We start from the raw sequence: 27,967 nt of genomic DNA on the forward strand, positions 1-27,967 counted from the left end.
CAAACAGACTGTGTTTAGTCTCAGTCAATGTCTGATTCTGCATACATGCTTACATTTTAATACTTCACGTTACATATAAAGTGTGGATCAAAGAACATAATGTCACTAAATATAATTATGTTCAGTTGGGAAGGAGGACAGGTTAACAAATCAATTTATAGATGTACAGTAGTTCAAAACATCTCTCTGTGATACTATGTGAGGTTAGAAAAGGACATTACGTTGATGATCTGCAAATTTTCATGTTGCTAAGCTGCAGTTACGTCATCGCTCTGTACCAAAATGTGACCCATTACAATTTGGACAGTGCTAGCCCGGCGTAACAGTGTTATTATGGTGATGTCAGCTACAGAACCCCAGCAAATACTGCTCATATCCTTGAGAAACCACACCGTAGGCTGTATTTAACCATCAGTGCATTTTATTTCTCATCACAGTACAAAAATAAATAAAAATAAGCCGGAATGAAATGAAAAAGTTACATCAACAGAGTTGTCTTTTTTTTAAAGAAAAAAAAGTTAACAGATCAGGACCCGTCCATCATATCAAACTTCAGCCCAGCACTTTAGAGTACTACCATCTAAAACTCATGGCCATGCTCTGTTTCTAAAAAAATCAACTTACACACGTCACATTCTTCTATACAAATAAGCTCGCGCTCTCGCACACTCATGCGGTCATTTTTTGTAACACTGTTTAGTTTCAGTTCTACAAAGAATTATGCAAAAAGATACAGAGAGTTTGACAGGAGTTTTAATCTTTTTTTTCTTGCAAGGACTTTTCCGAGGAATATTTTGTGATGCATGTGAAAAAATGGCACGTTTTTGTGGCCTGGGGCAGGTGATAGCAGGCAAGCTTCAGGCCCCATCGAACCCCAGCGGGCTCCTCAGAAAATGTGTCACAGAAAAGTGCAAGTCCGCTTTGATGCTAATGTCTACACCTTTCCAGGTGCTTTACTGAACAAACGATTGGCTTCCTTAACCTTCACACACACCTTTTGTCCCATAAAATAACACAGCACAGCTCATCTCTCCATCCCACTGCGCTGGGATCTGTCATGAGTTCAACAGACTTTTGCATGAATCATCAAAGAGAGATGTAATATTTGCTTATATGACTGTCACTTTCTTTTTTTTCTTTTTCTTTTTTTGACTCATAAAGAAAAGATACAACTAGTGAAAGAAAGCATGCACAAGTTAGCACTGTTGAGATGTTTAAAGTAGATGATCATGGTCGTTTTTATATGGATACGTTTGTCAGATTTAGAGCTTATATTTTTTCATGGAGTCTTAAAGCAGCTTTTGGATCGATGGCATGTATTTAAAACTCATTTCCCTATAAATCTCATAACCATGTACAGTATGACCTGATGCTCAACATGATTTTTGCTTTGTGTTTCCTGGTTGAAACTGTTTAGCTCCAAAAATAGACCACGTCTCATCCAATTTAATGCCGGGGAGCTTTCTATCATCAGCGTTTTGCTTTTGCTGTCACAGGGCCAAAACTGACGCTTCCTTTTGCAGTGCTGATATGTAGAACACCCCAACAGTACTTCACAGAGAAATTGGTTACAAGTATAAACTTGGGTTGAAACCGATCATCTGTCGCTATGATGAATTACCCTTGGTGTTTGTCAGATTTAAAATGGTTAACCTAAACTCTTAGATGTTAGCGTTAAAGAATTCATCCAAATGCAAATGTGCATCCACCACAATCTTCATCCTCACCAAAAGGGAGCCATCAACCTAAAAATTATTTCACCATTTTAACAACAACCTTACTAAATCTCTAAATGCAAGAGAGAAATGTGTGAAAATAAGAAATAAATAACAATAAATTACGATTTCTTTAGATACTCATTAATGACAATCCTACCGGTCCAAAGTTTGCCAGCATTTGGTGTGTATTTTTAGACCTACGTGATTTTCAGCAAAGGTATGGCACTGTTTATGATGCATTTACATGATGGTTTTCTGTACACGCCCCCCTTCTGAAACTGATTATTGACTAAAACGAAACAATGGCTCATTGAAGCAGGCATAGCTACTGTAGATAGTTGTACTTTTTTCTTAAGTCATTCCCTAAACACATATGCAGATGGCTTTACAAATCAATTTGGACACCATCCAGATTGTGTATGCATTCAGATGAATAAAGTTAAAAAAAGACAATACAGCAAAACAAGCTGTTAAGCTTTAAAGAGGTAAACCCCTGGAAACATCTGTTCAACTCTGTGCATGGATGAAACTAAAGTAGGTCTTTCATAACAAATGTGCTGACAACCGCCACTGTGCAATGCTGGACCATTCCAAGAGTCATTCTGTGTGGCTTACGTTCTATATCTGCCAACATAAACACGCTTAACCTTTCACATTTCAAAAGTTCATACAGAGGCATTGCACAGTAATTTATTTATCATTCACCGAGTGTCCAGTTTCATGGATGATGCAAGAATCCATGTGCGTTGACTGTGAATCAGTAAGTCTTCTAAGTAAATTGACTGTGGTGGACCGATCCGGCAAGTGGATCCGATCTTGGCGCCAAATCCCAACATAAGTTGTTCTGCAGCTAAACAGCAGCTCAAGTCCTCTCCACATTCATAGCTGTGTGTGTTGTTCTTTTTTCAATGTCGCCTCTTTTGAAGTCTTTCTTATCAGTGATTTTTAAATGTCCGCTGCTTCTGATCTTGGTTCCACTCCAGTCTGGCATTTTTCCTTCAGGTCCAAAATTCCCGTTGCTAAAAGTGAAGAAAGCTTTTGTGTGCGAATTGAAAAGACATAGACTACATATGCTTAATCCTATTAAAAAAATGCCAGAAGAGAGTGGCATCAAAGAGTGCTCCACAACTCCTCACCGATCCAGGCCAATGAGCAGACGACTCCTCTCCTCCTCCTTCTGGCTCTCATTCTTAAGGTCTGCGAAGACCTGGGTGAAATAGTGAGGATCGGAGTTGATCTGCAGCATCTTGGCGCTCATCATGTTGATGATGGAAAGACAGCGGTCCCAGAACGTCTCCTTGGAGGTCTCCACCAGGAATGGCTTGAGAGGGTAGGAGATTTCATTGCCCATGTAAGAGTAAGACAGGTAGAGGCAGGTCAAAAGCACGGCTTGCAGCTCGTGCTCCGTGGCCACCTCGGAGGAGACCACATCGCGGCACAGCATGTAGACAAAAACCACGTTGGCCGGGGTGATGAAGCCCTGGTCCTGCCAGCCCTGGAGCAGCAGAGAACGGTCCACACTTCGCAGCCAAAGCACCGGGTCAGTGGGGGAGAGGTGCTTGAGCCTGTAGGATCTCCGGCACAGGAACTCCCCCAAACACCTCAGCAGCTCGCTGGTGGAGGCTTGGACGATCACCCTCTTGGGAGTTCCAGGTACAGCGTTGGAGTTAGAGAGCGGTGCCTTCTTAACAGAGGAGACTGTGTTGTTGGAATTTTTGGAGCCTTGGTTCGATGGACTCGACTGGTCCTTGGTAAAGGAGGCGAGGTTTGCACAAGACTGTGACTTCTTGAGGTTCTCATTGTTGAGATGAGAAACATTGTTTTGGTAGGTGGTGTTAGGCTGCACCTTCTTGGAGCCTTTTTTCTTGGCCGACACGGCTACTATCCGTTTCCATGGCAAAACGTTGATGAACGGGTGCCGTTTCAGGTTCTTGTCTTTGGCGTTCTTGCTGTTCTGAACGGCTGTGTAGTGGCCCACGGTAGCCGGGCCATCCTCAAACAGGGCAGCCTTACGGTAGCCGGGAGAAAGCGATAGCACGGTTCCCATGGCGCCAGGAGAGGATAATCAGAACCTAAAGGTTATGGGTGAGCTAAAGAAGGCGCCAAGTACTGGAGCTGAGGACTTGCCCCGCTGCTTCCTGTGACTTGCTCAATCTGTGTTAGACATCCAAATATAGGTTGGTGCTCTATTTAAAGAAAAATGGTGTCGTGATGGATGAGGGCTGCAAAGCCTGTAGGGAAAAAAATGATATGTCAACAGTGTTCTGTGTCACTGGCGAACCCACGTATAAAATGTATAGAGTTTGTTTTCTTGTATAATTTTAGCTCTGCAGATCTTTTATTTAATACAACAAAATAAACTGGGTACGCAGACTGATTGATGAATAATTCAACGTTAGGTTTTATCACAATTTTGTATGTCCGATTATGAAATGTATCAAGACCCGTGCTGCTGCATATGCATATATGCATAGTAATTTCTTTCTATGTGATTTATTTGCTCACTTTAAAAGGTTTTTTTATTCTTTCAGTTGATTTGTTAATGGTTTTTCATCGTTGTCCTAATTTTGAAGGTTGTAACCTAATGTTTTCATTTCGAATCAGGCCACTTAAGAGCCAAAGCACTATGCAGTCATATAAAAATAGGCCTCATAAAATTATTATGTCGTAGATTCAAATATGAGGCATGAATTCTTTATTCCCTTGCAGACACATCTAAATCCATAAAGTCTTCAGCTGTACAGTTGCTTGTAATATATGTGTAAATGATTTACATGACTTACACTTACTAAAATTCCACTTTTTACGCTGTACTCTCCAGTCAACCTATTTGAAGGCATCGCCATCATTCTGCGTTCAGTGTTTACGATTCTCATGAAGCCTAACCACGGATTTCTTCGTATCATCGTTCTTAAATATGGGTTAAATTTAACATTGTAATATGTCAATCAATAAATGTAAATAGTTGTTTTAAGAAATCACAAAAAAACAAAGAAAAGAAAGGATCGTTGTGTCCATTAGGCTACATTGATAAATATATCGGCTACTGTCCAAGGTTCTGAAAATGTGCGCGCCCTCACTGCCATGTTTACATGAGAAAGACATACCACCATACCTAAGCATTCATTACTGAACATCAACGTCAATTTAATTTAAAATAAAAACATGATATATAAGTAAGATAAAAAGAAAATAAATCAAGACCAAGCGTCTTTATATCTCGTAAATCAAGCCGACAATTCATCTTTGACAACCGTAACACCCAACTACCGACCAACAACCGCCAAATTAATCGCAAATCAAAGCTACGAATACAAAAGCTGCGTAGAGATGCTGCATACTTACAGGAACCTGCTGTCCACCACGATGCTTTAGAAAAACAAGCACCGCAGTAAAGGCTGTCTGGGTTTATCCTTGATAAACTGCGCATCAAGGAGACACAAGATCCGGACCAAGGAATGGATTAAACATAAAGATTGTCAGGCAGCCTAAATTCCAATAAAATGAAAGCCTTTATCAAACAAACACAAAAATCTTCACGCCTTGTCAGAAGTATCTGTGGGCGCTCCAGTGGTCTAGGGATACTGGATACCTCCTTTGGTTGGGGATGCTGAGGACTGTGAAGCTGTGCTATTGGTCCACAGCAGCAGAGACGCTGTTCAGTTTGCTGTTGCGCTGTCACCACCGTCCGGGAATCGCGCAGTGCGTACTGCTTTTAGAAAACCGGTGCTACAGCGCCTCCATGTGTCCAAATTGGTTAGTGCTATTTTTCTTACTGCTCCACTTCATAGCATGCACAACTTTTGTGTGTGTTTTAAATGTAAATTATGTTTAAAGTACATTTAAAGGTAAATAAAATAAACAGACATATTAAAGTTTATATTTAAATACACATTTTATAGAACGTATGAAAAAAATCATTTACATTTTCCTTAAAACAAAATTTTATCTCATAATATTGTTTTAATGTTATGATACATTCTCAATAAATGATGATTCTAGTTTCAATATATTAGTCTCTATGTTATTATAGCCTATTAAAATAATTGAGTTTCATATTTAAAAATCAAAGTTCCAAATGGATGTAAATATGATCCTCCATAAGGTGTGTTTTTGATATGGATAATACTTTCCTAACAATTTTTTTTATTGAAAATATTGAAAAACAATTTAGCTCTCTATATACCATTTTAATATGTGTGTAGACCATGGGTTTCTACCGGTTTTTTCCCCTGAAATTCAACTTAAAACGTTTAAAGGTTAACTACTCCGTACCATCTTGCTTCACAAAAGACGAGACCGTGAACACAAGAAAAAAAGACTACAAATCCCAGGGTTCCCCAACCCGCACGTCCGCTACGCTTTTCCGGTTTGCTTCGCAGAGGCTTTTGGGTAGTGAGATTTTTGAATAGGGAAGATGGCAGCCGCGGCAGTGGTGGAGTTTCAGAGAGCTCAGTCTCTCATCAGCACAGACAGGAACGCTTCTATTGACATTTTGCATTCAATCGGTAAAAACTCTCTTCAAACTCTTTTCTCAAACTTTTTCCTCCAACCGTCTACTTTAAAGCGTGATTATTAGGGAGATTGGGAAGCCATGAGCCGGTGCTGACTCACTGCACACACTGTGTATGCGTGCGTCTCAAAACCTAACAAGCTCCCTCCAAAGAAGACACAATTGGCAGTCATATGCGTGTTTGTATATTTAAAAAAATCTTTTATCCAAGACTGAATGTTTAGTATATTGTAGAGGTGCGCAAGCGTTTATATTGAATGTTTGAACGTGGCTGTGATGTAGCAGATCGCTGTCTATGTAGACAGCTCAGTAGGATAAGAGACACGGCCACTGTGTGGACAGTTAGCCTGCGATGTTAGCCACCAGGCCAGGGCCCACTTTTACATATATATAGTTATACTTTAGTTGTTTATCTATATTAACTAAAGTGATGGACGTTTATTTGTAGAATTGCTAGTTTTCTTGTGCTGTTTTATAGCCCCCCCCGTAACAAGCGTTGTCATTGTTTAATGTTTTGGCTGGCGTGAAATTAGCTGAGATTTATTTTTTCTTTTGTTGAAAAATCTGAAATGTTTATCTTGATAAAAAATCGTTGCTTCTTAATTCTGACCGTGCGTTTTTAGTTTAAGTAGTTTGATAAAGAGTAAAGTGACATGTTTTTTGGCTTAAATCTGTCAAGTCACTTTGTCTTATGAAGGTTGGTTTGTTTTTCGGAATTCGAGATCTTCTGCTTATGTGTTTGACTCTTTAATATCATTATATTAAACTAGGTTTCCTTTTTTCTCTCAAGGTTCTGTTAATTGTTTTGCTTAGTTTTTTTTATTAGGCTTTGTTGGGTCACATTAATATAAGTCTGCCGCTTTAACTATCACTGGTAAAATTTCTGATTAATTATTGTTATACGTTTGTTTTTCATCTGTTTTTACGAGTTGTTTCCAAAATATGTTGCTTTCAATTGAACAAATGATTATGGGACTTTTAACTTGTAATGATATGTACTTGTTTGTATTTTTTGTTTATTTTTGAGGTAGTACTACATAAACTACATTCATTTCAATTCTTTATAGATTCTTTTCAGGAAATTGAATACTTTAAATTATAAAAAATTGTGTTGTCAAAGTTGAAAAGCACTTTTAATACTTCTTATTGGTAAGATATTTGCAAAACCCGGTGACAAACATATAAAGGGTGACTAATGTTATAATGATTTATGGAAGAATTTTTTTAGCAAAATATGTTGCAAGGTTTCAGAAGGACAGTTGTGATATGTGACTGCACTGTAAGGACAGCTCCAATTTTGCCTTGACTTTATATATTGACAAAGATTCCTGAATACTTGATTTAGTTTTATACGTACAGTTTGACTTTTAAAATCTCCCTCAAGCATTCAACACACTTGTGTTCTGACTTTATACTTTCACTTTCATTGATCTTCGAAGTGAGGCGAGATGTTCAGGAGAATGATGAAGAGGCGGTTCGAGTCAAGGAGCAGAGCATCCTGGAGTTGGGCAGTCTTCTTGCTAAGACTGGACAAGCTGCAGGTAGGAATCGTCTTCATCTTGGGGTCTAACCTGTATGTCTACTGTTAAAATGTTTAACCTATACATTGTTTTTTTATCTCTTTTAGAGCTTGGAGGCCTGTTGAAATTTGTGAGGCCTTTCCTTATCTCCATAAGCAAGGCAAAAGCAGCACGCTTGGTGCGCTCGCTCCTGGATCTCTTCCTGGACATGGAGGCAGCCACGGGCCAGGAGGTCGAACTGTGTCTAGAATGCATTGAATGGGCTAAAGCTGAGAAGAGGACCTTCCTCAGACAGGCCCTTGAGGTAACCATGTAGAACATGTAGAATCTTAGTATACGTTTCAAGGATTTATTCAACAGTTTTGAATATATATTGTTTTTTGTGTGTCAGGCTCGCCTTATTGCACTCTATTTCGACACTAAGAGATACCAGGAAGCCCTGCAGCTAGGTAAAAATATAGAAAACAAGTCAACGCTTGCACATCTGGATGCAACTTTAAGAGTATGTTATATTATCTTTTCTATCTCCTCAGGGACCCAGTTGCTTCAGGAGCTGAAAAAAATGGATGACAAAGCTCTGCTGGTGGAAGTCCAACTGCTGGAGAGTAAAACCTACCATGCCCTCAGCAACCTGCCCAAAGCAAGGGCTGCCCTTACCTCAGCCAGGACCACCGCCAATGCCATTTACTGTCCACCAAAGCTCCAGGCGGCTCTCGATATGCAGTCAGGCAAGTCTTTCTAAATGTCTCTATAAAGCACAAGTGCATTTATGAGCTAGAATCATGTTGGTGACCACTGCACTTGTTTGTTGTAGGTATTATCCACGCGGCTGAAGAGAAAGATTGGAAAACGGCCTATTCTTACTTCTTTGAGGCTTTTGAGGGCTACGACTCCATCAACAGCCCGAGGGCCGTCATAGCACTTAAAAACATGCTCCTGTGCAAGATCATGCTCAGCTTGTGAGTGAGATAACTGCTTGCAGTTTATCCCTGCGTGTGTGTGGGAGGCCACATGATAATCATTGTGTTTGTTCAAGTTAGGCCAAGCTCTGTTATGTAACACCACCTTACAAAGCAAAATTTAGACTCTTAGTTCTTCTTAAGTGCATTTTCATAATGCATAGCCCACACACATAATAACTTGTGTTTGGTCCATAAAGGTACAAAGTGTAATGTGTTCTAAAGAAATATAAAGGTAGTTGATCCATTTGTAGTTCATCTGTTTTGATTTTCAATCTCACTCCAAATTTTTTTTTCAGGCCAGAGGAAGTGCATTCCTTGATCGGTGGCAAACTGGCTCTACGATATGCAGGAAGACAGGTAAGCTAATGAAAATTCAGTGTTCCTCTATACTGTGCTGTACCAAATTATATAAAATGAATAGAAGTTCCCTACGTTGGTTGAATAGTTTATCTGAATATCATGAGCAATAGCAAGTGTCTTGTAGTTATGGCCTGTAAATTGTCTCCTTCACAGACTGATGCACTGAAATGTATAGCACAAGCTAGCAAGAACAGATCATTAGCAGACTTCGAAAAGGTGGGAATTTGAACTGATGTCAATTGGAGAAGTTGCAGAAACAGTGATGCTGTTATGGTCAGCTTTTTATTTGCACTTTCATGTTTGAAGGCTCTGACAGAGTACACTAAGGAACTGAGGGATGACCCCATCATCAACACACACTTGGCAACACTTTACGACAATTTGCTGGAACAGAACCTCATTCGAGTCATTGAGCCTTTTTCCAGAGTACAGGTATGTGTGTGTGCAGGGCTCCGATGTATTGATTTAAACATTGATTTATAAGACTAGTTTAAATTTTAAACCCATTTCTTAAGCCTGTTTTGTTCTTTTCAAGATAACACACATAGCAGGCCTCATCAAACTCTCAAAGGTATGAATTATTTTGCTAATACTGTTTTAATTTGTATAGGAGCATTAATGTAGGAAAGCTAGATATAAAGTGTACTAATGGGGTGTTTTTTTGTGGTTCACAGGAAGATGTTGAGAGGAAACTGTCACAAATGATCCTGGACAAAAAGTTTTACGGTAAGTCTTATTTTAAAAGGAACCTTGGATATAGAAAGATGAATGGCTTAATATATTAACAATGGAATTTACTTTATAAATAAAAAAACTATGAGTAAAAAGAAGTTTTACTCCGAGGCCGCCACTTTTTTTAAACAAATCTGTGACGTCAAATGGTTTCCATTTGGTCATAAAAGGTCAAAGAGCATATGGGTCACATGACCATATAACATGGCAAACGCAGTCTGTCCGAAATGTATTCATATATAGACTTACTGGGTTAACGGTCGATATGTAGTCACTTATTTAAATTCAGTACTTACTGTCACAGTATGTTATTTCGGATGCAGCGAGAGCGTCTGTTCAAGGTGAACGTGCATTAAATCATACTTTTAAACGACTGTCTTGAAGACATTTGTGACTATTTAAGAAATTATAATAATAAAGTGATAAACACAATAATAAGATGCTTGCGGTTTGGTTATGTATTCTGTATTAGAGCACACGTGAATATTATCCCCCGTCAGCTAATGACAGAGAGAGAGAGAAAGACAATAACGAGAGTAAGACAATAACGTTAGGGTACTGATGTTGCTAAATCAACATCAAAAAGTCAAAATCTGCATAATATGCATTTTATAATGGCCAAAAACACTGTGTATATAATAAATTCAAAGTGATTTTGGTTATTGATATGTATGTTTGTATGGTTTCTGATCAACAATATAAAAATGTATGAAAATGCACCAAATAGAATCTTTAGTTAACCAAAAAATTAGCATAATTTGCGTGCAACCATTTTACGTCATTGAAAAAGAAAATGGTGGCCTCCATAAAAGGAGTATTACATTGTTTTTTAAAGAATTGAAGATACTTAATGTGTTTCTAATGACAGTGTTAGGCCATTACAACAAATTAAGCCTTACATATCTGTATACACTTGGGTTCCCTTTAAAGGTCTTCATGTTTTCATTTGTATTGATGAGCAGCTCTGAAATTTTTAACCTGTAATATAAATCTTTATAACATTTTTAACTTAAACAAACTGGTAAAAAGTCAAATATGAATGAATGGTGTAATGGTAAACATGGAGATGGTTTATTCTGGGTGACGAAAGTCCTTTCTGCAATATGTCATGATCCAGTCCCACTATATGCTTTTATCCCTTCAACGTGTTATTAAAGGAGTAGTTCACTTTAGAAAAAGCCCCCATTGACTTTCCATAGTAGGAAAACAAATTACTATGGGACTTACAACAGGGGCTTATTTTAAAGTGAAATACTCCTTAAAATAATGTAAAGGCACTAAGGTGATGAATGGTTTTACTTTATATGATGGTTTATAGGCATACTTGACCAAGGTGAAGGCGTCCTTATCATATTCGAAGAACCACCTGTGGACAAGACCTATGAGGCAGCTCTAGAAACCATACAGAACATGAGCAAAGTTGTGGATTCTCTATACAACAAGGCTAAGAAGTTAACATAGGTAAATTGCACGCTGAACACATACTAAAGTCATTTTATTTTCAAGGAAGTTTTAAATGTGTTTTCTTCTTCTCTTTAATCCCACAGAATAAACACGGAAGCTGCTGTTGTGTGAAATGGTTGTGTGTTTGCCCGTGTGTATGTTTGTATGGCCAATGTGTGGAACTATTTTTCTCACAGCAAAGGGACAACGCTAAATGCAACAGGATCTACTTAATCCCGGTTGAGTTTTTAACGTCTCTTTTCTTTAAAACGGACAATTTCATCTTCCTGATATCCTGAGTTTTTCCCCCTCTCTGTATCTCTTAACGGCCAATGCAGGCCATCAGGGAAAATTGTACAACTACAATAAAATCCTATAATGTCATATAGAAATGTATAGGTCTTCTACATTTAAAGTTTTTTAATTACAGCAACTTTGTGATACAAAGACTCTCGGGTTTCAGTTATCTGCGGTTCATTGGTTGTTTGGCAGTAGAACATATCTTTCTCCACCCTTTTTGTGCTTTATGGATGTATGTACTGTCTAAGGTTCTTGGCTGTCATGGGTTTGATAGGCTCTGTAATAAGCACAGTTGCCAATCCTATACCGACACTAGAAAATTATTTTCTAAGTTCATATGATCAAGAATATTGCTTGTCGTTTACTTTCTCAGTACACTGTTTTTACGGTTTTGTATTTACAGTTTACTGTTTGCCAAGTAGGGAGGTTAATAAATGGCCCCAATCCCAATGTTTTTGATCTGATAAAGTACTTCTTTCAAAAGACAGTTTTGTCTGTACTGAGATTCGATTTTTTCTTATGCTCTTTTCTGATCAGCATCTCAATGCAAACTTTATTTGTTTCCAGCGATGGGGTACCGTTAGATATCCCAAATGTTGTATTTCATGATATTTTAAGATTCAGTGTTTTGTATGTTTTTAAATAACTCATTGCTTTCCTAAAAATCTAAGCGCTCAGATTTTCTTTAAAAAATAATTTATGATCCCACATTTCTCTTAGTGTGCAATTATTATTAATACAGAAACAAGAGAAAGGTTGGAGAATGGTGTGTTTAGGCAATTCTTTGATGCCAAGTGTTGATTTATGGGCATCTTGCATGTGTTTGTAATTGATTTGTAATGGCAATTCAGCATTGATCATCAAGCATTTAGTGTGATATTAAACACTTTGAAGGTCTTTTATTCTTGTGACGAAATTAAAAATGGTGGCCCACAGTTTTTTCTATACAAAGCTCGAATTTGTAGATATTGACAGCTTGGTCTGTAGTTTCACTTCGATCAAATGCAAAAAGGTTTAAAATTCCATATGACGTAACTGGTTTTGAGGGTAATTTCTTGCTTGTAAAATAATTATCATACAGGGCATTTTGCCTTTCTAAAGTCAATTAAGTTTGCTGTTTAACACAATTGTGTTTTTTAGTAAGAACATATAGGACTGCTTCTGAGCCTATACAATTTACAGTCCCATAACTGAACGTGTGACAGAGAGGACTTGAGGACAAAATTCAATAGTACAAAAAGGCAAGCCAATTGAATGTAAACTGTTTTATAAGGAGACCAGCAGAGGGCAATAATAAATAAATAAATGATGATGAATTAAGTCACGAGCTGTAATTGAGGTACATTTATAGTACGTACTTTTTCCTTAGTTCACAATAGTTTTCGGAGCGCAGAAAAACTAATAAACGTATGTTATAAACCTTTATTTTGAAAAAGAAAGGTTCTCGACTGACGATCAGTCATTATTGTTATATTTTTTGTAAAGGTTTATATTGTAGATTTGTTCATTTTTTTTTTGTTAATTTGTTCTGCACTGCGAATAAATGTTGTTACAAACCAAAAGCAGACTATCATCGACAATGGTGTTTGAAATATTGAGCTCAGGGACTTTTAATTTGACACTTTGAATTTCCCATTTTTGACAAGTGTTGTGGATTTTCTCACACTTCACTCTACAACAGCTTCTCTTAGACAAACATTGTAATGAAACGAAATCATACACGTGTTATGTTAGGCATGAATACAGGTACGTATAAAAAATGACTGTACAGCGAAGAAGAATCATAAAAAGCTCGGAAAGTGGCGCCAATGACAAAAAAATTAAGAGGTAACGTAATGATTCCGGTTTCTGAAACTTTAAAAGACAAAATAGAATTTGCATTGTAACGCGCTCAGCAGTATCAGTATTGCAGGTATATGCATTACATTTAAATAAAAATGGATGGGCTGTATTTCAATGGTTATTTTTTATGTGCCATTTGGCAATCAAAAATATTTTATAACACCTATAAATGCTTCGTTTCAATGCACTCAAATAAGTTTGCGTATCATCACTGGTGTTTCAGGGGAAATTCACAGAGACAGGAGGCCTCATCCTGGAGGCATAATGTGAGCATTCTGATGATGCTCGGAGCCGGTGGGCTTGTGAGCTGGATATATTTTACATGGACTGATGACTTGACGCACACCTTGGTTTCAAGTGGGGAGATCCTCACACAGCCAAGAGTCTTCATAGTTGACTGCTCTGAGGACTACAAGAAGTACAAACTCTTTACAGGTATGTTGGGGATTCGTCTCACACTTTTGTGCAAATAATTCAACTTGAACTGCATGACGATGTGAATAGACCTCTGTGAAAAATAAACCTCAGGTGTGGAGTTTTGAACTTCAAAAACTTAAACTGAACATTTAACATCAAAATTATATTTTTCTATTGAATTTTTCATTCATTCATTCATTCACCCACCATTCAAAATCATTTTGTTTGTGATATTGTACTTTACATATTCAATGGCAATTGGTCACTCCTGTTTATTTGTACAGCAAAAAATAGGCCACAAAAATATACACATAAATAAATCAAAAACATGTTCCCAAAAGTGTGGTTGTTGACATTCAACTTTCACTGAAGCTCCAGTAACGCTGTGTTTGAAGTCATCACCTGTGCTACCATTGGGGTAAAATCACGAAGTTAGATTTGGTGGAAAGCCAGAACTCTGATTGACAATCTGAATTCTATCACATGGGACTCATTACTCACTACATCTTAACAAAGCTTAAGGCATCCCAAACAAAGCAAATGCTGATATTAACAAGCCGTCCCTCGGCTGTACACCAGTTTTAAATCAGCGGTGGGAAAAGGAATTAATAGAGTGAAAATTCAATGGCCTGAAGAAGTTTGCAGTTTTTGGAAATTTTGAGATGCTTCAACTGTCCTGTTTTTCTAAGTCTTTCTACATAGAAAACTAACATAATAGCCCAACAAAGACTCCTAAAGGGATCATATGACACAGCTAAAATGAAAATTATTGTTTGTTATAGATGTAATGCAATATATATAGACAATTTCAGCGTCTCTGAACTCAGAACACTGAGTTTTTTACAAAGCTCATCGCTCTGAAAGACGAGGTGTGCTTTGATTGGCCACTTAACCAGTGCGTAGTGATTGGTCGAATACTGTAAGCGTGTGACGGAAATGTAACGCCTCTTACCATATTTGGAACATCAGGTTCCAAAGCAATTGTACTGACAGGTACGCCCACCTTACTTGGTCATATCACACCACGAACTGAAGTAGTTTTGTGGGGGTGTGGTTACACGATGCATTTCAGACAGGTCTGGGTGAGAATTTATTTTTAGATAGAATGCATCTTTTGTTCAGACACTATAATTTTTGCAATTTCACTTGTCTAATACATGCATGGGCAACTTATAACACACCAAAGACTAAGAAAAGCATGTATTCGCGCCAAATGACTCTTTTAACTAAACGTGCTATCTCTTAAGGATGATTCTGGAAGTCATTTTGCACGCTGTTTTGCCAGAATGTGTCATAAATTATAAGAGAAAATTTGGCTGGGCCTGGAGTTAATTGAATCAGTGTCATAATGTTACACAAATTGATATGAAGGATTGATGCGTTCTGTCCTCAGGTTGCACCCCAACAAAATGCGGCCGAGCCATTTCAGACAATGTTGTGACTTTGGAGGAAGCACGAAAGCTTAGAAGGTACACACACACACACACCCCCCAGACAAGTCTGTTAGACTTTTATTTACATACTAGTTAGTATTATGTACTCATAGACTTCCTGTTAAGATAAGATTTATGATTTCACTGACGGCCCTCACAAGAATAGCCACACCTGTGAAAACAGATAAGCATCTAGGAACGCTATACACTGTGAAAGTACAGGTTTTTTTCTTTGTTCCACAGGTTAGCTGAACAAGGTTTATCACTGGCTGGATCAGATGGTGGGGTGAGTTTGCTCTTTTCAGGTTCACGTGCTTGTGTCCAAATTTACAGTAAATGTAAATGTGCAGCAGCTGGTTGGGAACACAAGATGGCAGTATACACTATGGTTTTGCATAGGTTCATAACTATGTTTTTCCATAATGCATCTAGATGCCGTGTTGGCACTATGTAGTTTAGTGTGATTGAGCTTCTGAAAGGAAACACTTTCATTATAGTTCAATTGTTCACTCAAAAACAAAAGTGCAGTTTAACTGTGCAAACGGAAATTACTTTTTTTTTTAATTTCTATATAGTGAAATTAATGAAGGACCGGCTACCAAATGACAGAAAAAAGCACTAGATGAATCACACCCAGACTTAAAGGGATGGTTCACCCAAAAATAAAAATTCTGTCATCATTTACTCGCCTTCGAGTAGTTCCAAACATGTAGTATTTTATTTGTTCTGATGAACACAGAGAAAGATATTTGGAAGAATGCTTAAAATCAAACCAGATCTCTCCCACATTGACTCCCATAGTAGGAAAAATTACTTTATCATTTATTTTGTTCTGTTGAACACAACAGAAGACATTTTGAAGGATCTAGGACAGCAAACAGTTGTCAGGCACTTTTGACTTCCATTGTATTTTTTCCTACTATGGTAGTCCATGTGGGGGTTACGGGGAGGGGGTTTGGGGTGGTGTTGCGAGATCTGTTTGGTTATAAGCATTCTTCCAAACATCTTTCTCTTTGTTCATCCGGTGAGTAAATGATGACTGAATTTTCATTTTTGGGCGCACTATTGCTTTAACTCTTTTATTCCAAGTGTTCTAAAACCACAGCATTGTCAAGAATGGACTAATAAAGCTATTTCTTTAAATATTAAAGGGACAGTTCACTCAAAATTAACATTTCTGTAGTAATTTACTCACCCTCAAGTTGTTTCAAATCTGTATAAATTTCTTTGTTCCGATGAACACAAAGAAAGATATTTGGAAGAATGCTTCTAACCAAACAGTTCTTGGCCACCCTTGACTACCATAGTAGAAACAATAACAACTGTAGTTTAAAGTGACCCAGAACTGTTTGCTTTCCTACATTATTTGAAATATCTTCTTTTGTGTTCAACAGGAAAAATAAATTTAGCAATTTTTCTCACTATGGTTGTCAATGGTGGCCAAGAACTGGGGCATTCTTCAAAATATCTTTCTGTGTTCATAGAACAAAGACATTTATAGAGATTTGCAACAACTTGAAGGTGAGTAAATGAAGACAGAATTTTCCTTTTTGGGCGAACTGTTCCTTTAAATGCATTAATGTATTAAACGTTGATATAACAAATGATATTACATTGTTGAAGCAGTGAAAAGGGAATAAACAAACAGTGTTTGTTTGATCCATTCGAGTCAGATTTTTAATAAGTTTGATCAATTCAATCATAAAACCAGTCTGATTGCTTTTTATTTTTGGTTGAACTATTCCTTTAAGAGAGGAATGTGTATAAAATTTTTGAATTTTGAGTAATTTACATTATTTTATAAGTAGTTCTTATTCTTTATCACATTTTGATGCATACAGGCATCCATTCTGGACCTTCACTCCGGAGCTCTATCGATGGGCGAGCAGTTTGTGAACGTATACAGGTGAGAATTCCATCAAAGCGAGGCTTTTCATGCGGCTCGGCATCTGGAAGCCACGTCGGCAGCAAAGGGAACATCAGTGGCAGGTTGATCTGTCACAATCGCAGCTGTCAGTCTGTTTTTTAGGTTCATTTCAAGTGCACATCAATGTACCCCCTTGGGCCCAGAGAAGAGAGCGGAAATCAATGGCTTTACCTCCGTTCACTTAAGATCTTTATCCCTGGCACCAGGAATTCCTTCTCATTTTATTTTAAGGGGTTTACACCTTTGTGCCCACACACATTCTGGTGACGTGTTTTGCGCTGGCGGTTGTAATGTACAGCTGACATGAGTTAGCAGGCTCGTGGTAAAGCTTGGTTTTTGTGTTTGTGGATTCGTGTTATTAGTGTTCAATGTTCTGATGTGGCGGAATTATATGAAAAGCTGACATCCTGCGTTCCCTTTTGAGGGTTTGGTACTGGTTTTGTTTCAACTGACTTAATGCTTTTTATTCCCAGATATTTTAAGGAGCAGATAAGATATGTTTTCACTGAGGAAGATTTTCTACTGTATAGGTGAGAGATTTGGAAACAGGGCCAAAAGTATTTTTAAAATGGATGCGAGTGTTGATATTGACCTCTGAACTCTTTACACTCTGCTATGAAACAGTGATGTCCGTGGGCGAATTCAAAAGGCAATAGCTGAAACGTTTGGTCTGGACTTCTCAAAGATGTACCTCACCAAACCCACCTTCTTCTCTCGCATCAACAGCAGCTCTGCCAAAACCACTCACGACGAGTACTGGCATCCTCACATCGATAAGGTAACAAGAACACCAAACACTTTAACATTGAACTCATATTTCTGGAATTTATGTGAACTCTTCGGTGTTCTGAAACTGCCAATCACGTCGGTTCTCTCAGAACAGGGACCAAAATATCTTCATGCACTCAAGCCCAGATGTTTTGAAATAGCTTTAATAGGCTTAAATATTGCAAATTTTACATTTATAAATAAATAATGCTTCTCATCATATTATTTCAGTGACTAGAGAAATATAGCAGATCTTTAAATGTGCTGGGAGGCATAGAGTATGTTCAAAGAACACAAAAAGGACTTGAGTATGAATAATAAAACATGATCCATATTCACAATGTAAGCGCTCATCTCCTTATTCATACAGATATTACATTTGTTGGCTCTTAGTCTCTTTGGTTCAAGCATATTTTAAAATCTCTGATTTTTCATGCATTTAAGATTGACACCCTTAACAGCGTTTCCAAAAAGCAATGATGTTTGATAGAGAAACATTATGTCTTGAACTTTTTCTTCAAAAATGTAGTTCATCACATCGGCAATGCCTTTGAAAGACATGTTTTATTTTTTGAACAAAACAGACCGGCTTATGCGTGATGCTTCTGCATCACTTTTGAACTGTTGAAATGAGGTCTGGAGGGGATGTGAAATCAGTTCGGGCCTCATTTATGGCTGGCCTTTTAAAATACAGCTTTGATCTCAGAGTTGGTTGTACATGTATGCATGCGGGTGAATCGGGGTGATTCAATCAAAAGCTCATTTCAATTCGTGGGAAAGATCTGCATGCATGACTGTAATGCATCATAGGGATAAACTGCTTCTACTGAGACAAATTGAGTTCTATTGATTGTTGCGTTTTAAAAAGATAAATAGACATTCCAAAATGTCAGGTGTAGCTCTCACTCCACATTACATCATTATACCTTTTTGCTTTGTTTTGTAATTTCTTTCAGAAGTGTTATTGACATCATCGGTTGTCACTTGTGACCCAGGACCATAAACCAGTCCATAAGAAGCACGGGGATATTTGTAGCAAAAGCCAAACAATATATTGTACGGGTCAAAATTATGGACGCAGCAAAATCACGAACGAAAATAGCCAGAAACACTGCTACAAACACTGCTCGCTGATGTCCACTCTTTGGGAATAACCCAGGTTTGGTATCTATGTGAAGCTTAGAATTTTCAGGTTCATCTACTCTCCACAACGTTATTACAGCGGTGAGCCAATAGAGCTTTTGAACAAACCTGTTTCTACTTAGCAACCGCCTGCTACAGCATCTCTGATGGACAACTTTAAAGGCGATTTTCTCAACATTTGTATATTTTGCACCCTCATATTCCAGATATTCAAATAGTTGTATCTCGTCCAAATATTGTCCTATTCTAACAAACCATACATCAAGGGAAAGGTTATTTGTATCCCAATCCTGTATGACTGGGTCCAGGGTCACATTTGCTTACACTTGTAATTCACTAAATCAGCTCATGTAGGAAACGTTATATGCTACAGTAGTTTGGGTTTGCTTATGTGTAGTGGAATGATATTTTGGTGTTAAGTAATAAAAATGATAATTAAGCATTGCAAATGCTAAATGTACACCCGTTGCAGTAGGCGTGTGGAATATATTTCTTCGCTGAAATAGTCTGTTGAAAAGTCAGAGAAGTTTTAATGCAAGGTTAGGGTAACAAAGTCTGATTTAACTTGCAGAGAAAATGACACCTTTGTGGTTTGGATGCTTTATAAAGCAGAACATGTTTATATCCCAGGGACTTCTTTAAAAACCTACCCCGCGTTTTTATGCAAAGTCAGGAAATCTTGGACTTAACATGAGGGTTGCAATATTACAAAATTCACAGCAATTAAAATGAAAGTGTAACTCTGCTCAATGGAGAATTGTGTTGTTTGTTTTCAAGGCAACCAAAAACTTGGTTCTCTTTATTAGAACGCCCTAACTTAGAATTAAAAACGAAACCTTCTGAATAATATTTTTGCCTCATGATGAGATTTGTACAAGGTTTTAAAGTAAAATACATAAGTAGGGTTTTAAAGACGTGTGTTTGTTTTTTACAGGAGACCTATGGATCCTTCGATTACACATCATTACTGTATTTGTCTGATTATGGTGTGGACTTTGGTGGTGGACGGTTTGTTTTCATGGACTCCAGCAGCAACAGAACCGTCGAGCCACGTGCTGGTAAATACACACACTGGTTCCGTATTCAATTGTAAATGTATTGCAAGTTTAGAATCAGTGCATTCTCTATCTCACTGCCCATGAGTTCAGGCTCAGTGGCCATGAACGGATTTACGTGCAAATAAAGTCCATTCTCATATATTTCTTAACTTGGAAGGCTGTTTAAAGTTGTTCAGATTTGTTAAAGCTACAAAGCGCTAAATTGACAGCTTTATAAACTTCGACAAAACTTAAATCTGCTTTAGGCAATATCAGCTATTCATGAATAATAATGCGCAAAGCAAATAAGAAGTTTGTTACTGATCATTTTGTGTACCGTTTGTGTCAAGCTGGAATAAAAATTGTACATCATAGAACAGATATATAGATTCTGGTGTTGCATCTTAGCACAAAAAAATTAGCCGTATTAATGATCACAGAATCTTTCTCCTCTGTCAGGCAGTTTACAGCCTCACTCTTTATGGCTTATTTTACAAACCTTCTGCGTGGACTTTCGTTTTTTTGGCCTGGCATTTTGATAATGTCCCCTGATGACATGATCCGTGAATAGCCGGCTGATTGTTTGGTTCTGCTGAAAGTAGCTGTTATTTTGACTTGAATGCCAATTCATTTACACTTCAGCTCTTTATTAGAATCTGTCTCTTTTGAGTGGATAATATCTGCTATTTTCCGACTCGGTTAAGGTGCGCTGGGACAAAGCAGCATTGTGCAGTGAAGACAGATTTTTTTTTTTCTATTGCTTCCATGCATGGATGAAGGCATTTGGCCACTTAGCGTGATGTTTGTTATAACAGGTACATGTAAGGGGTAATGCAGATATACCTTTGCACTTTTCCTTTAAATATACACTGGTGGTTGAATTATTCAGAAGAAATATGAAAAAAAAAAGAATACGTGTGACAGGTACAATGGAAAAAAGGAAAGTCTGTGATTTTTTTGCATTAGTGTCACTTCTAGGATTAAAATACCCAAATGCATTATTCATCAGACCCCAGTGCCTTGCAATACTGGGGCACCCCACCCTCATCACAAAACCCCCTAACCGCCCCCCCAGTGCTCCTATTCCAGCAAGGGTGAAAAGTTTTGAAAGCCTGCCATCAGCTTTAAACGAATTAGGAGACAGTGGGTTGGCTGCGACAGCTGGAAAATGTTCCTGTTCACTGGGTGGCAGAATGGAGGTGCTCCGTCTGTCTGTTGATTATCCGTCAGGTTTGGCTGATGAGCCGGTGATCTTCACTAAGGTAATTATTACTCTGATGGATCACTGTGCAGAGCATGCTGTAATTATAACTAGATTCAGACTGACAATCAACCTCCCTCTTTCACAAAGACGGGAGAGGCACGACAAATATCGGCCTGTTGAGAGATGCACAGATATGAGTGTGAAAGATAGTCCTACAGGAGGAGATGAGGTCGAAAATCCACTTTGGGTTTGTCACACTGCGAAAATTGAGGCCCGACGCTGGGTGAATCCTGCGGGATCACAGCTGCTTTTTCTGATTCGAGAGCCGCAGAGGAGCGACGTGCTACAGCCCCACAGAGCATCTCGCACAGTTGGCATCGGCTCAGGAGTTTGAAAGAGGTGACAGGTGCATTTTTTTGTGTCAGGTGGAAAAACAAAAGCTTGTGGCAGATGAAAGAAAATGCGAATTTCGTGGGTGTTGATGTGAAGATACAGGTTTTAAAAAAGAAATGCTTTTGAAGTGGACAGTTTTAAGAATTTGACTATGGAATTTCTTATGTTAACCCTTTTATTCTATATAAACATTCTGAAAAAGTGTTGAGTTGCCGATTATAGACAAGCACTTATTTCTGCGATCCATGTTTTACGGGCATACTTTCGTAGATTAATAATTTATTTATACGTAATGTATTTCAATCAATTCATAACTTTTTCCTTTTGAGAAAAATCCTATAATATTATTTATACTATGAATAAATGGAATACCATGGAATGCACTCACGTCATTAGAAGCAATGGAAGATTGGCTTTTTAATTCATACCTAATAAAACATTTGGAAAATAATGGTCGTAATCGTTTATATTTTTATAGCCTATTCCACTCATAAAAGTCAAACCTTCCACTCATTTTGATGCTAACACTGTAAACAGGATTGAACTTTTCCAGCTCTAATACTCCAGATATCCACAGGCCTTTTCACAGCTTGACAGATTATGGCGTTTAAGATATTCCTCCTGCAATTCAGGTCACCATATACTGTAGCTTTCGGTTATTTTCAAGGTTTTGTGTTGTCCTCTCATACGCATGTACTACAGTAAAACTTTAAAGGAATTCAGCATTACTTTAATAATCGATAAGGGTCTAAAGGTTCGAACGAAGCAAACACAAATGCAGGTAATTTACATAAATATACATAAAGTTTAGCAAAGGTCACTTATTTTGTCTTCAGGTGAAGTGTACAAGATTAGACTTGTGTAATTTGTGAGAATACAGCATGCTGTTTATCACAACTCCCATGTCACTTGCGTAATCTGTAAATTTTCAGCAATCATTTTTTTCTCTGTTAATTATATAAGCAAATTTTATTTTGTTTTACCTCCTCGAGTTGTTTCAAGAATCAATAGTATATTTTCACGTGGTTGATGGAAACACTTTAGGGTAATGGATGCTTTTATGTGTAGCTTATTTGAAAAGCCATAATAACTTAATTTCACTCATACTGTGTAGGAAATTCATATTCATATTGCTTTATAAATGAACAGTTTCTTTGTTTCAAATGTAAAAAAATTGAACCCTGATTCAAAAATAGTAATTCAGTAGTAATGATTTAGCAATTTCTTTTTCGTTTCCATAGTAAGATTGCAACATAGGCTTGAAAATAGTTTAAAAAAGTGCACAGCTACATGAAAGTTATAGTTATAGAAGGAACAACATAAATCTGTGGCCCAAATTTAACATCCTGTACATGAAAGAATAGTCCCTGTAGATTCTTTTTGAAAACGATCAAAAGAAAAAACAAGTAAATTACATTAGCTTGCATGTTACAAGTATGTCAAGCTATTATTTCGGGTTACCAGTAGACAAAATAACACAACCCATTCAACAAGTTGTTTATTTAAAACAATTATTACACAGTAAACTTATAATAGAAATAAAAGATAAATATTTACATTGTTAGCCACTAGCCAGACCATTTAACAAACACAGACCAGAAGTTAACTTCAGCCAGACACGTGCGTCAGATGAAACTTTCTATAAACTCTCTTTTAAAAGTATTACTTATTAATTATCATACTTTATTTGCCTCTTCAAAATGGTGTTGCGTACCAGGTTCCCCATGGACCTGTGTTCTGAACAACACATTGAATAAACTTGTCTGCCGATTCTTTCGACTACTGTATGTGTGCAAATAACATTATTCATGCTTGTGCATTATGAATATTCCCCACTGCAGTGCAGCCCACCATACCGCATTTATTCAAAGAAATTCATACATGCATGTCCACTTTTTAACATTTGAACAAAAATGAACATCAAGACAATTTTCGAAGATGGTCTAACAAGGTCAGTACCAAGCGGATATAATGGAGGTCATTTACATAAATAGCCTCCTTTTGTGTCTCACAATTCTCACAAGCATCTTATTCAGCAGCCCCACGGCACAAATTTGGAGCATGGAAGCAATCATCTTAGCACTCATTAAAATGAACAAAGACAAACATTTAAATCTAAACCGAAGTTATGAAAATCGTCTGTATAAAAATGAAGTTTTAATGAAAATGTATGTTTAGAGTCTGAACATCGTTGTCGGTGTATCATTGCCTTTTGTTCCTTCTCTGGCTTGTTTTTAACAGATAAGTCATGTAAGAACTCAACCTGTTTCTCTCTCCTCTCACTCTTCTTCTTTCATGTTCTCCAGGTCGGGTGTCTTTCTTCTCATCTGGTTCGGAGAACCTTCACCTTGTGGAGAAGGTCAATTGGGGTACACGATACGCCATTACAGTGTCCTTCACATGTGACCCTGAATTTGCCATTGATAACCCCTCCCTGCCGTAGGATCCTCCTCACTGAGGGTGATGAGTCAAAGGAACCCTATGGAGAACACACCGAAGAAAACTGTCATCTGGCACATATAGTGAACCTCAGACCGAATCATTTGAAAACTATACTGCATTGGCTGTTTTGTTTTTAACTAAAAAGCTGTTTTGTATTGTGAAGAGATTTGCTCGGATTGTCATTTTGTAGGCCATCATTTTAAGGGTTTGACTTCTTTCAAAAGATGGTTGTTGGAATTGTCTCTTTCCTGGCTGCGCCTCACTCTTAAAAGAAATCTTTTGTATTATAGTTAAATCATCGTCTAGACAAGCGACGCAGGCGAGATGACAGAACAGGTGTGTGTAATGAAAAGCAGAGATTGGAAAACAGGGTTATTAAATGTATTTACTTTCAGCCCTGAATTTTTTTCCCCTAGAATTGCTTTGTAAAACGACTTCATGAAACCTTAAAGCATTAGATAACTATGAGAGAACAAAAGTTAAGTATTTTATCAGTGATGTCTCTATTTTAGTATCACTTTACAAGAAGGTTGTATTTGTTAACATGCATTAACTAACATGAACTTACAATGAGCTTATAGTTTTTTCAGCATGTATTAATGCTTGTTAACCGAACAGTTCACAAAATTCGGTCATCATTTATTTCTTTGTTCTGATATTTTGAAGAATGTAGAAAAGCAAACAATTCTTGGCCACTACTGACAACCGTAGTAGGAAAAATGACAATGGTAGTCAAAATAAACTGTTTGCTTTCCTACAGTATTCAAAAAAATGTGTTCAGCAGATCAAAGAAATTTATAAAGCAATTTTTCCTGCTGTCAGTACAGTTAAACACGTTAGTTTATGATGCATTAACTAATGTTAACAGTAATGCAGTTTGATTTTAGAAATTTGTTAGTAAATGATGAATTAAGATTAATAAATGATCTAGTAGTATTCTTCATTGTCCGTTCATGTTGATGCATTAACTAGGCCTAAATGTTAACAAATAGAAACCTTATTGTAAAGTGTTACCAAAATATTTGTACATTTTCCTATAGCTTAAAAAACATTTTTGACATGGCATTTCCATGTGTCTTACATTACAATATCACATTTACAAATCTTAGTTTTTGGAAAATGCATTCCCCCTCCACAGTGAAAGTGGAGAGGGAATGCATCGTTTTTTTAGTGAATGACATTAAGGTAAAATTCAATCTCAACCTGTTCAAACAACACCTGTTTTTTCGACAACTTGTTTTGCTACAGGCCTAAGGGCTAAACCTGCATGCTGTCACTTCTGTTGTGTGACTTTTAAAGAGATCAGAAAAAGGCTGGTGCTTCTCTTACTAAGGTTATTCTTGAAATGTTCTCTTCTATAGTGTTCCTTCAGTATTGATGTTGAATTTTTTGGCCCTTATGTTCGGTATCTGTTCAAACCTCTGACAGCGGTGAATTCAGGTTTGAGATGTTTGCATCCAATGCCTCTTCTTAAGATGCACGCGTCAGTGTTATTAAAATAGAAATGATGCTCGATTAAGACCTCTTGTTTGTGTGTACTGATGCGCAATGATTCATGACCCGGATTTTGGCTGATGTTTATATTGCCGTTTCTGTTTATTTTCACATCAGCAGCAATGTAATTGGAAATCTCTCTTGGTCTATAATGTTCCTTTTTTTTGTTGCTGATTTATTCATGCTGTACTGTGTGAATGAATATGAACTAGTGTGCAGAAATCCGTTTAGGTTTATGCAAAACAAACTGGTCTGCCAACAGCATCCAAGGCTGTGGGCCGTTCCCGATGCCTTTCTTAACAGGCTTAACCGCTGATCGGACAGAGGGTTCGGTACATAGAGGAACAACCTACAGTATATCTGATGAAGTGGCTCATTTTTTTGTTATGAAATAGCATTTGTTTGGGATGATGTGGTTCAATGTGCCTGTGCGTGATTTGTAATAATCTTTATTTTTCTGTTTGTGTTGAAACGTGATGCACTCCCCGGAGGTATTATAGATGTTTTACATAGGGGTGGGAGAGTCCTCTGTCAACTAGTGATCCTTTTTAAATCCATTTTTATCTTCAGATCTATCTTAATCTTATTAGACTCATACGTGTGTTATATCGTCCTGAAGATTACACTGTGTGAGTATCAACAGATGTTAAGCCAGATTTATAATCATGTTTCAACAGGAATGCAAATTCACAGCTGATAAGAATGGCTTTTGGGAGGGAGGGGAGGAGGTTTTTGCCTGTGCATGTTGTGGTGTTAAAGAACAGATGTTGCTAATTTAATATTTTGCAAAAACAAATGATGGACATCTTCAAGCCTGCAGTTTGACCTGAAGACTCTTTCTAGAGTTAATTAGCATGACTGCCCATTTGCAGTGCCCAAAAATAACACGTACAACCGAAATGTCACTCATTTAATTTCTTCAACAGACTAATAAATACTAATGGAAAGGCTGACTGGCGCCTTCAGCCCAAGGTTGTGCAAATATCAAATGTGATTTTAATACGAGTGTTAGATACATCTGACTCAGTTCTTCCACTTTTGAGCCAATCCTTCCATTATGAAATGAGAGTAAGACTTGGCACTGAGAGCGGCTGAAAAACTTGTAACTACTTGACCCTGGTCTGAGCTTCAAGCCACTCTTGAGTTTGACCATTGTATAAAAAGTCAGACCCCAGTATAGCCTCTGTTCTTTTGTCTCCAGAGAACTGTAGAAATCTTACACTTCCACATTGTGTCTTTCCCTCAATTTCCACGGCTGAAAGACCATCAAATCCATTCTAACATTGTAAACAGAAACAATCATTTTGAGGGTTTGTGCTCTTTGACCGCAAGAGGATTATTTGTCATGCCTTTTGATATTGCTGATTTGGAATGTCATTATAAATTACCTTTACCCAACGATTTGAGGGATGAAGACCATGCAAATTGTCAGTATGACAGTGTGGAATTCATGGGAGAAATGCTAATTCACATGCATGGTGCAGTGTACCGTCTTGTGCTGAGGAGGTTGAGCGTGAAAACCTTTGAAACCACCTGCTTTTCTGTTGCAGAGGTTTCCGGAAATGTGCCCGATTATTGACAGAGTAAAATGCATTAGCGTATGAAGAACAGAGTTCAAATACATGAATATTCATAGGCGAACTCTCTGAGTTTAGCATTAACTAAATGTCACAATATGGGGGGGGGGGTATGATTACCATGAGCTGGGAAGGTATATTTCAGAATCAGAGATTTGCAGAGTTCAGAGATTTTTGCAATACATAAATGGATCTGTACTTATCTCTCAGATTAGTAAGGCAACATTTGTTTCTTCCTATTGGCTTTATTGGCTATTTGAAGTCTAAGTGTGATCTAGTGTTCGAAATAAATGTGTTGGTGTGTATTATTGTAATGCTATGGATCAAAGCCATATGTCAGATATTAGTATAGGTTCATTTAACTTCCTTTTCCAGTGTAGAGGAACTTGTTATATTTGATCATTCAGATTAAATTTGGGACTAAATTTAAATCTGAAGAATATTTTATTGTAAAGATATATTTGAATAATTTCTGATTTCACTTTGATTTGTTAGTTTGTCAATGAAAAAACGTCCTTCTTTACTGCTTTACTTTCAGCATCCACATGCTGTCAACAAAATATGTTTTTTGTTCCTCTCTTGTACATCCAGGCAATCATACCCATCTGTCAAGGCAACCACCTTGATACCTGCCTGTCACTAATGTAAACAGTCACTAGAAGGACATATGGCATCAATTAAACGTAAGATTATAATAAAATGACATTCATGGAAATGAGGAAATATGAGAGAGCGTTGTTTT

General features: G+C 37.5%; 3 protein-coding genes across 3 annotated transcripts; 2 read left to right on the top strand and 1 right to left on the bottom strand.

Annotated features, from left to right (window-relative positions):
• Positions 1-399: 399 nt before the first annotated feature.
• On the bottom strand, positions 400-5,494 carry cdk5r1b (cyclin dependent kinase 5, regulatory subunit 1b (p35)). Its single transcript, XM_056770572.1, has 2 exons — positions 5,064-5,494; positions 400-3,949 (listed from the first exon to the last, which is right to left on the bottom strand). Exon 2 carries the CDS (start codon positions 3,763-3,765, stop codon positions 2,851-2,853), a length of 915 nt encoding a protein of 304 aa, XP_056626550.1. The 5' UTR covers positions 3,766-3,949; positions 5,064-5,494; the 3' UTR covers positions 400-2,850.
• A 624-nt stretch (positions 5,495-6,118) lies between these two features.
• psmd11b (proteasome 26S subunit, non-ATPase 11b) lies at positions 6,119-12,483 on the top strand. The gene is made up of 13 exons (XM_056772091.1): positions 6,119-6,226; positions 7,671-7,772; positions 7,859-8,055; positions 8,143-8,200; positions 8,285-8,479; positions 8,566-8,710; positions 9,010-9,070; positions 9,227-9,289; positions 9,380-9,505; positions 9,609-9,644; positions 9,748-9,799; positions 11,124-11,266; positions 11,353-12,483. The coding sequence occupies exons 1-12, from the start codon at positions 6,136-6,138 to the stop codon at positions 11,264-11,266; spliced, it is 1,269 nt and encodes a 422-aa protein (XP_056628069.1). The 5' UTR covers positions 6,119-6,135; the 3' UTR covers positions 11,353-12,483.
• A 713-nt stretch (positions 12,484-13,196) lies between these two features.
• Positions 13,197-27,880, top strand: uts2r2 (urotensin-2 receptor 2). The gene is made up of 9 exons (XM_056771618.1): positions 13,197-13,375; positions 13,614-13,825; positions 15,201-15,276; positions 15,484-15,526; positions 17,082-17,146; positions 17,641-17,697; positions 17,792-17,945; positions 20,013-20,136; positions 24,019-27,880. The coding sequence occupies exons 1-9, from the start codon at positions 13,308-13,310 to the stop codon at positions 24,153-24,155; spliced, it is 936 nt and encodes a 311-aa protein (XP_056627596.1). The 5' UTR covers positions 13,197-13,307; the 3' UTR covers positions 24,156-27,880.
• The last annotated feature ends 87 nt before the right edge of the window (positions 27,881-27,967 follow it).

Source organism: Triplophysa dalaica, chromosome 17 (genome assembly GCF_015846415.1).
Source record: "Triplophysa dalaica isolate WHDGS20190420 chromosome 17, ASM1584641v1, whole genome shotgun sequence".
Lineage (NCBI taxonomy): Eukaryota > Metazoa > Chordata > Actinopteri > Cypriniformes > Nemacheilidae > Triplophysa > Triplophysa dalaica.

Excerpts from the sequence above, each read along its gene's own strand:
- cdk5r1b (XM_056770572.1), bottom strand. The coding sequence starts at position 3,765 with ATGGGAACCGTGCTATCGCTTTCTCCCGGCTACCGTAAGGCTGCCCTG.
- psmd11b (XM_056772091.1), top strand. The coding sequence starts at position 6,136 with ATGGCAGCCGCGGCAGTGGTGGAGTTTCAGAGAGCTCAGTCTCTCATC. Across the intron at positions 8,201-8,284 it reads CCAGGAAGCCCTGCAGCTAG|GGACCCAGTTGCTTCAGGAG; the intron begins GTAAAAATATAG and ends CTATCTCCTCAG. Across the intron at positions 9,506-9,608 it reads AGCCTTTTTCCAGAGTACAG|ATAACACACATAGCAGGCCT; the intron begins GTATGTGTGTGT and ends GTTCTTTTCAAG.
- uts2r2 (XM_056771618.1), top strand. The coding sequence starts at position 13,308 with ATGACTGTACAGCGAAGAAGAATCATAAAAAGCTCGGAAAGTGGCGCC. Across the intron at positions 13,826-15,200 it reads GAAGTACAAACTCTTTACAG|GTTGCACCCCAACAAAATGC; the intron begins GTATGTTGGGGA and ends TTCTGTCCTCAG. Across the intron at positions 17,698-17,791 it reads GAAGATTTTCTACTGTATAG|TGATGTCCGTGGGCGAATTC; the intron begins GTGAGAGATTTG and ends GCTATGAAACAG.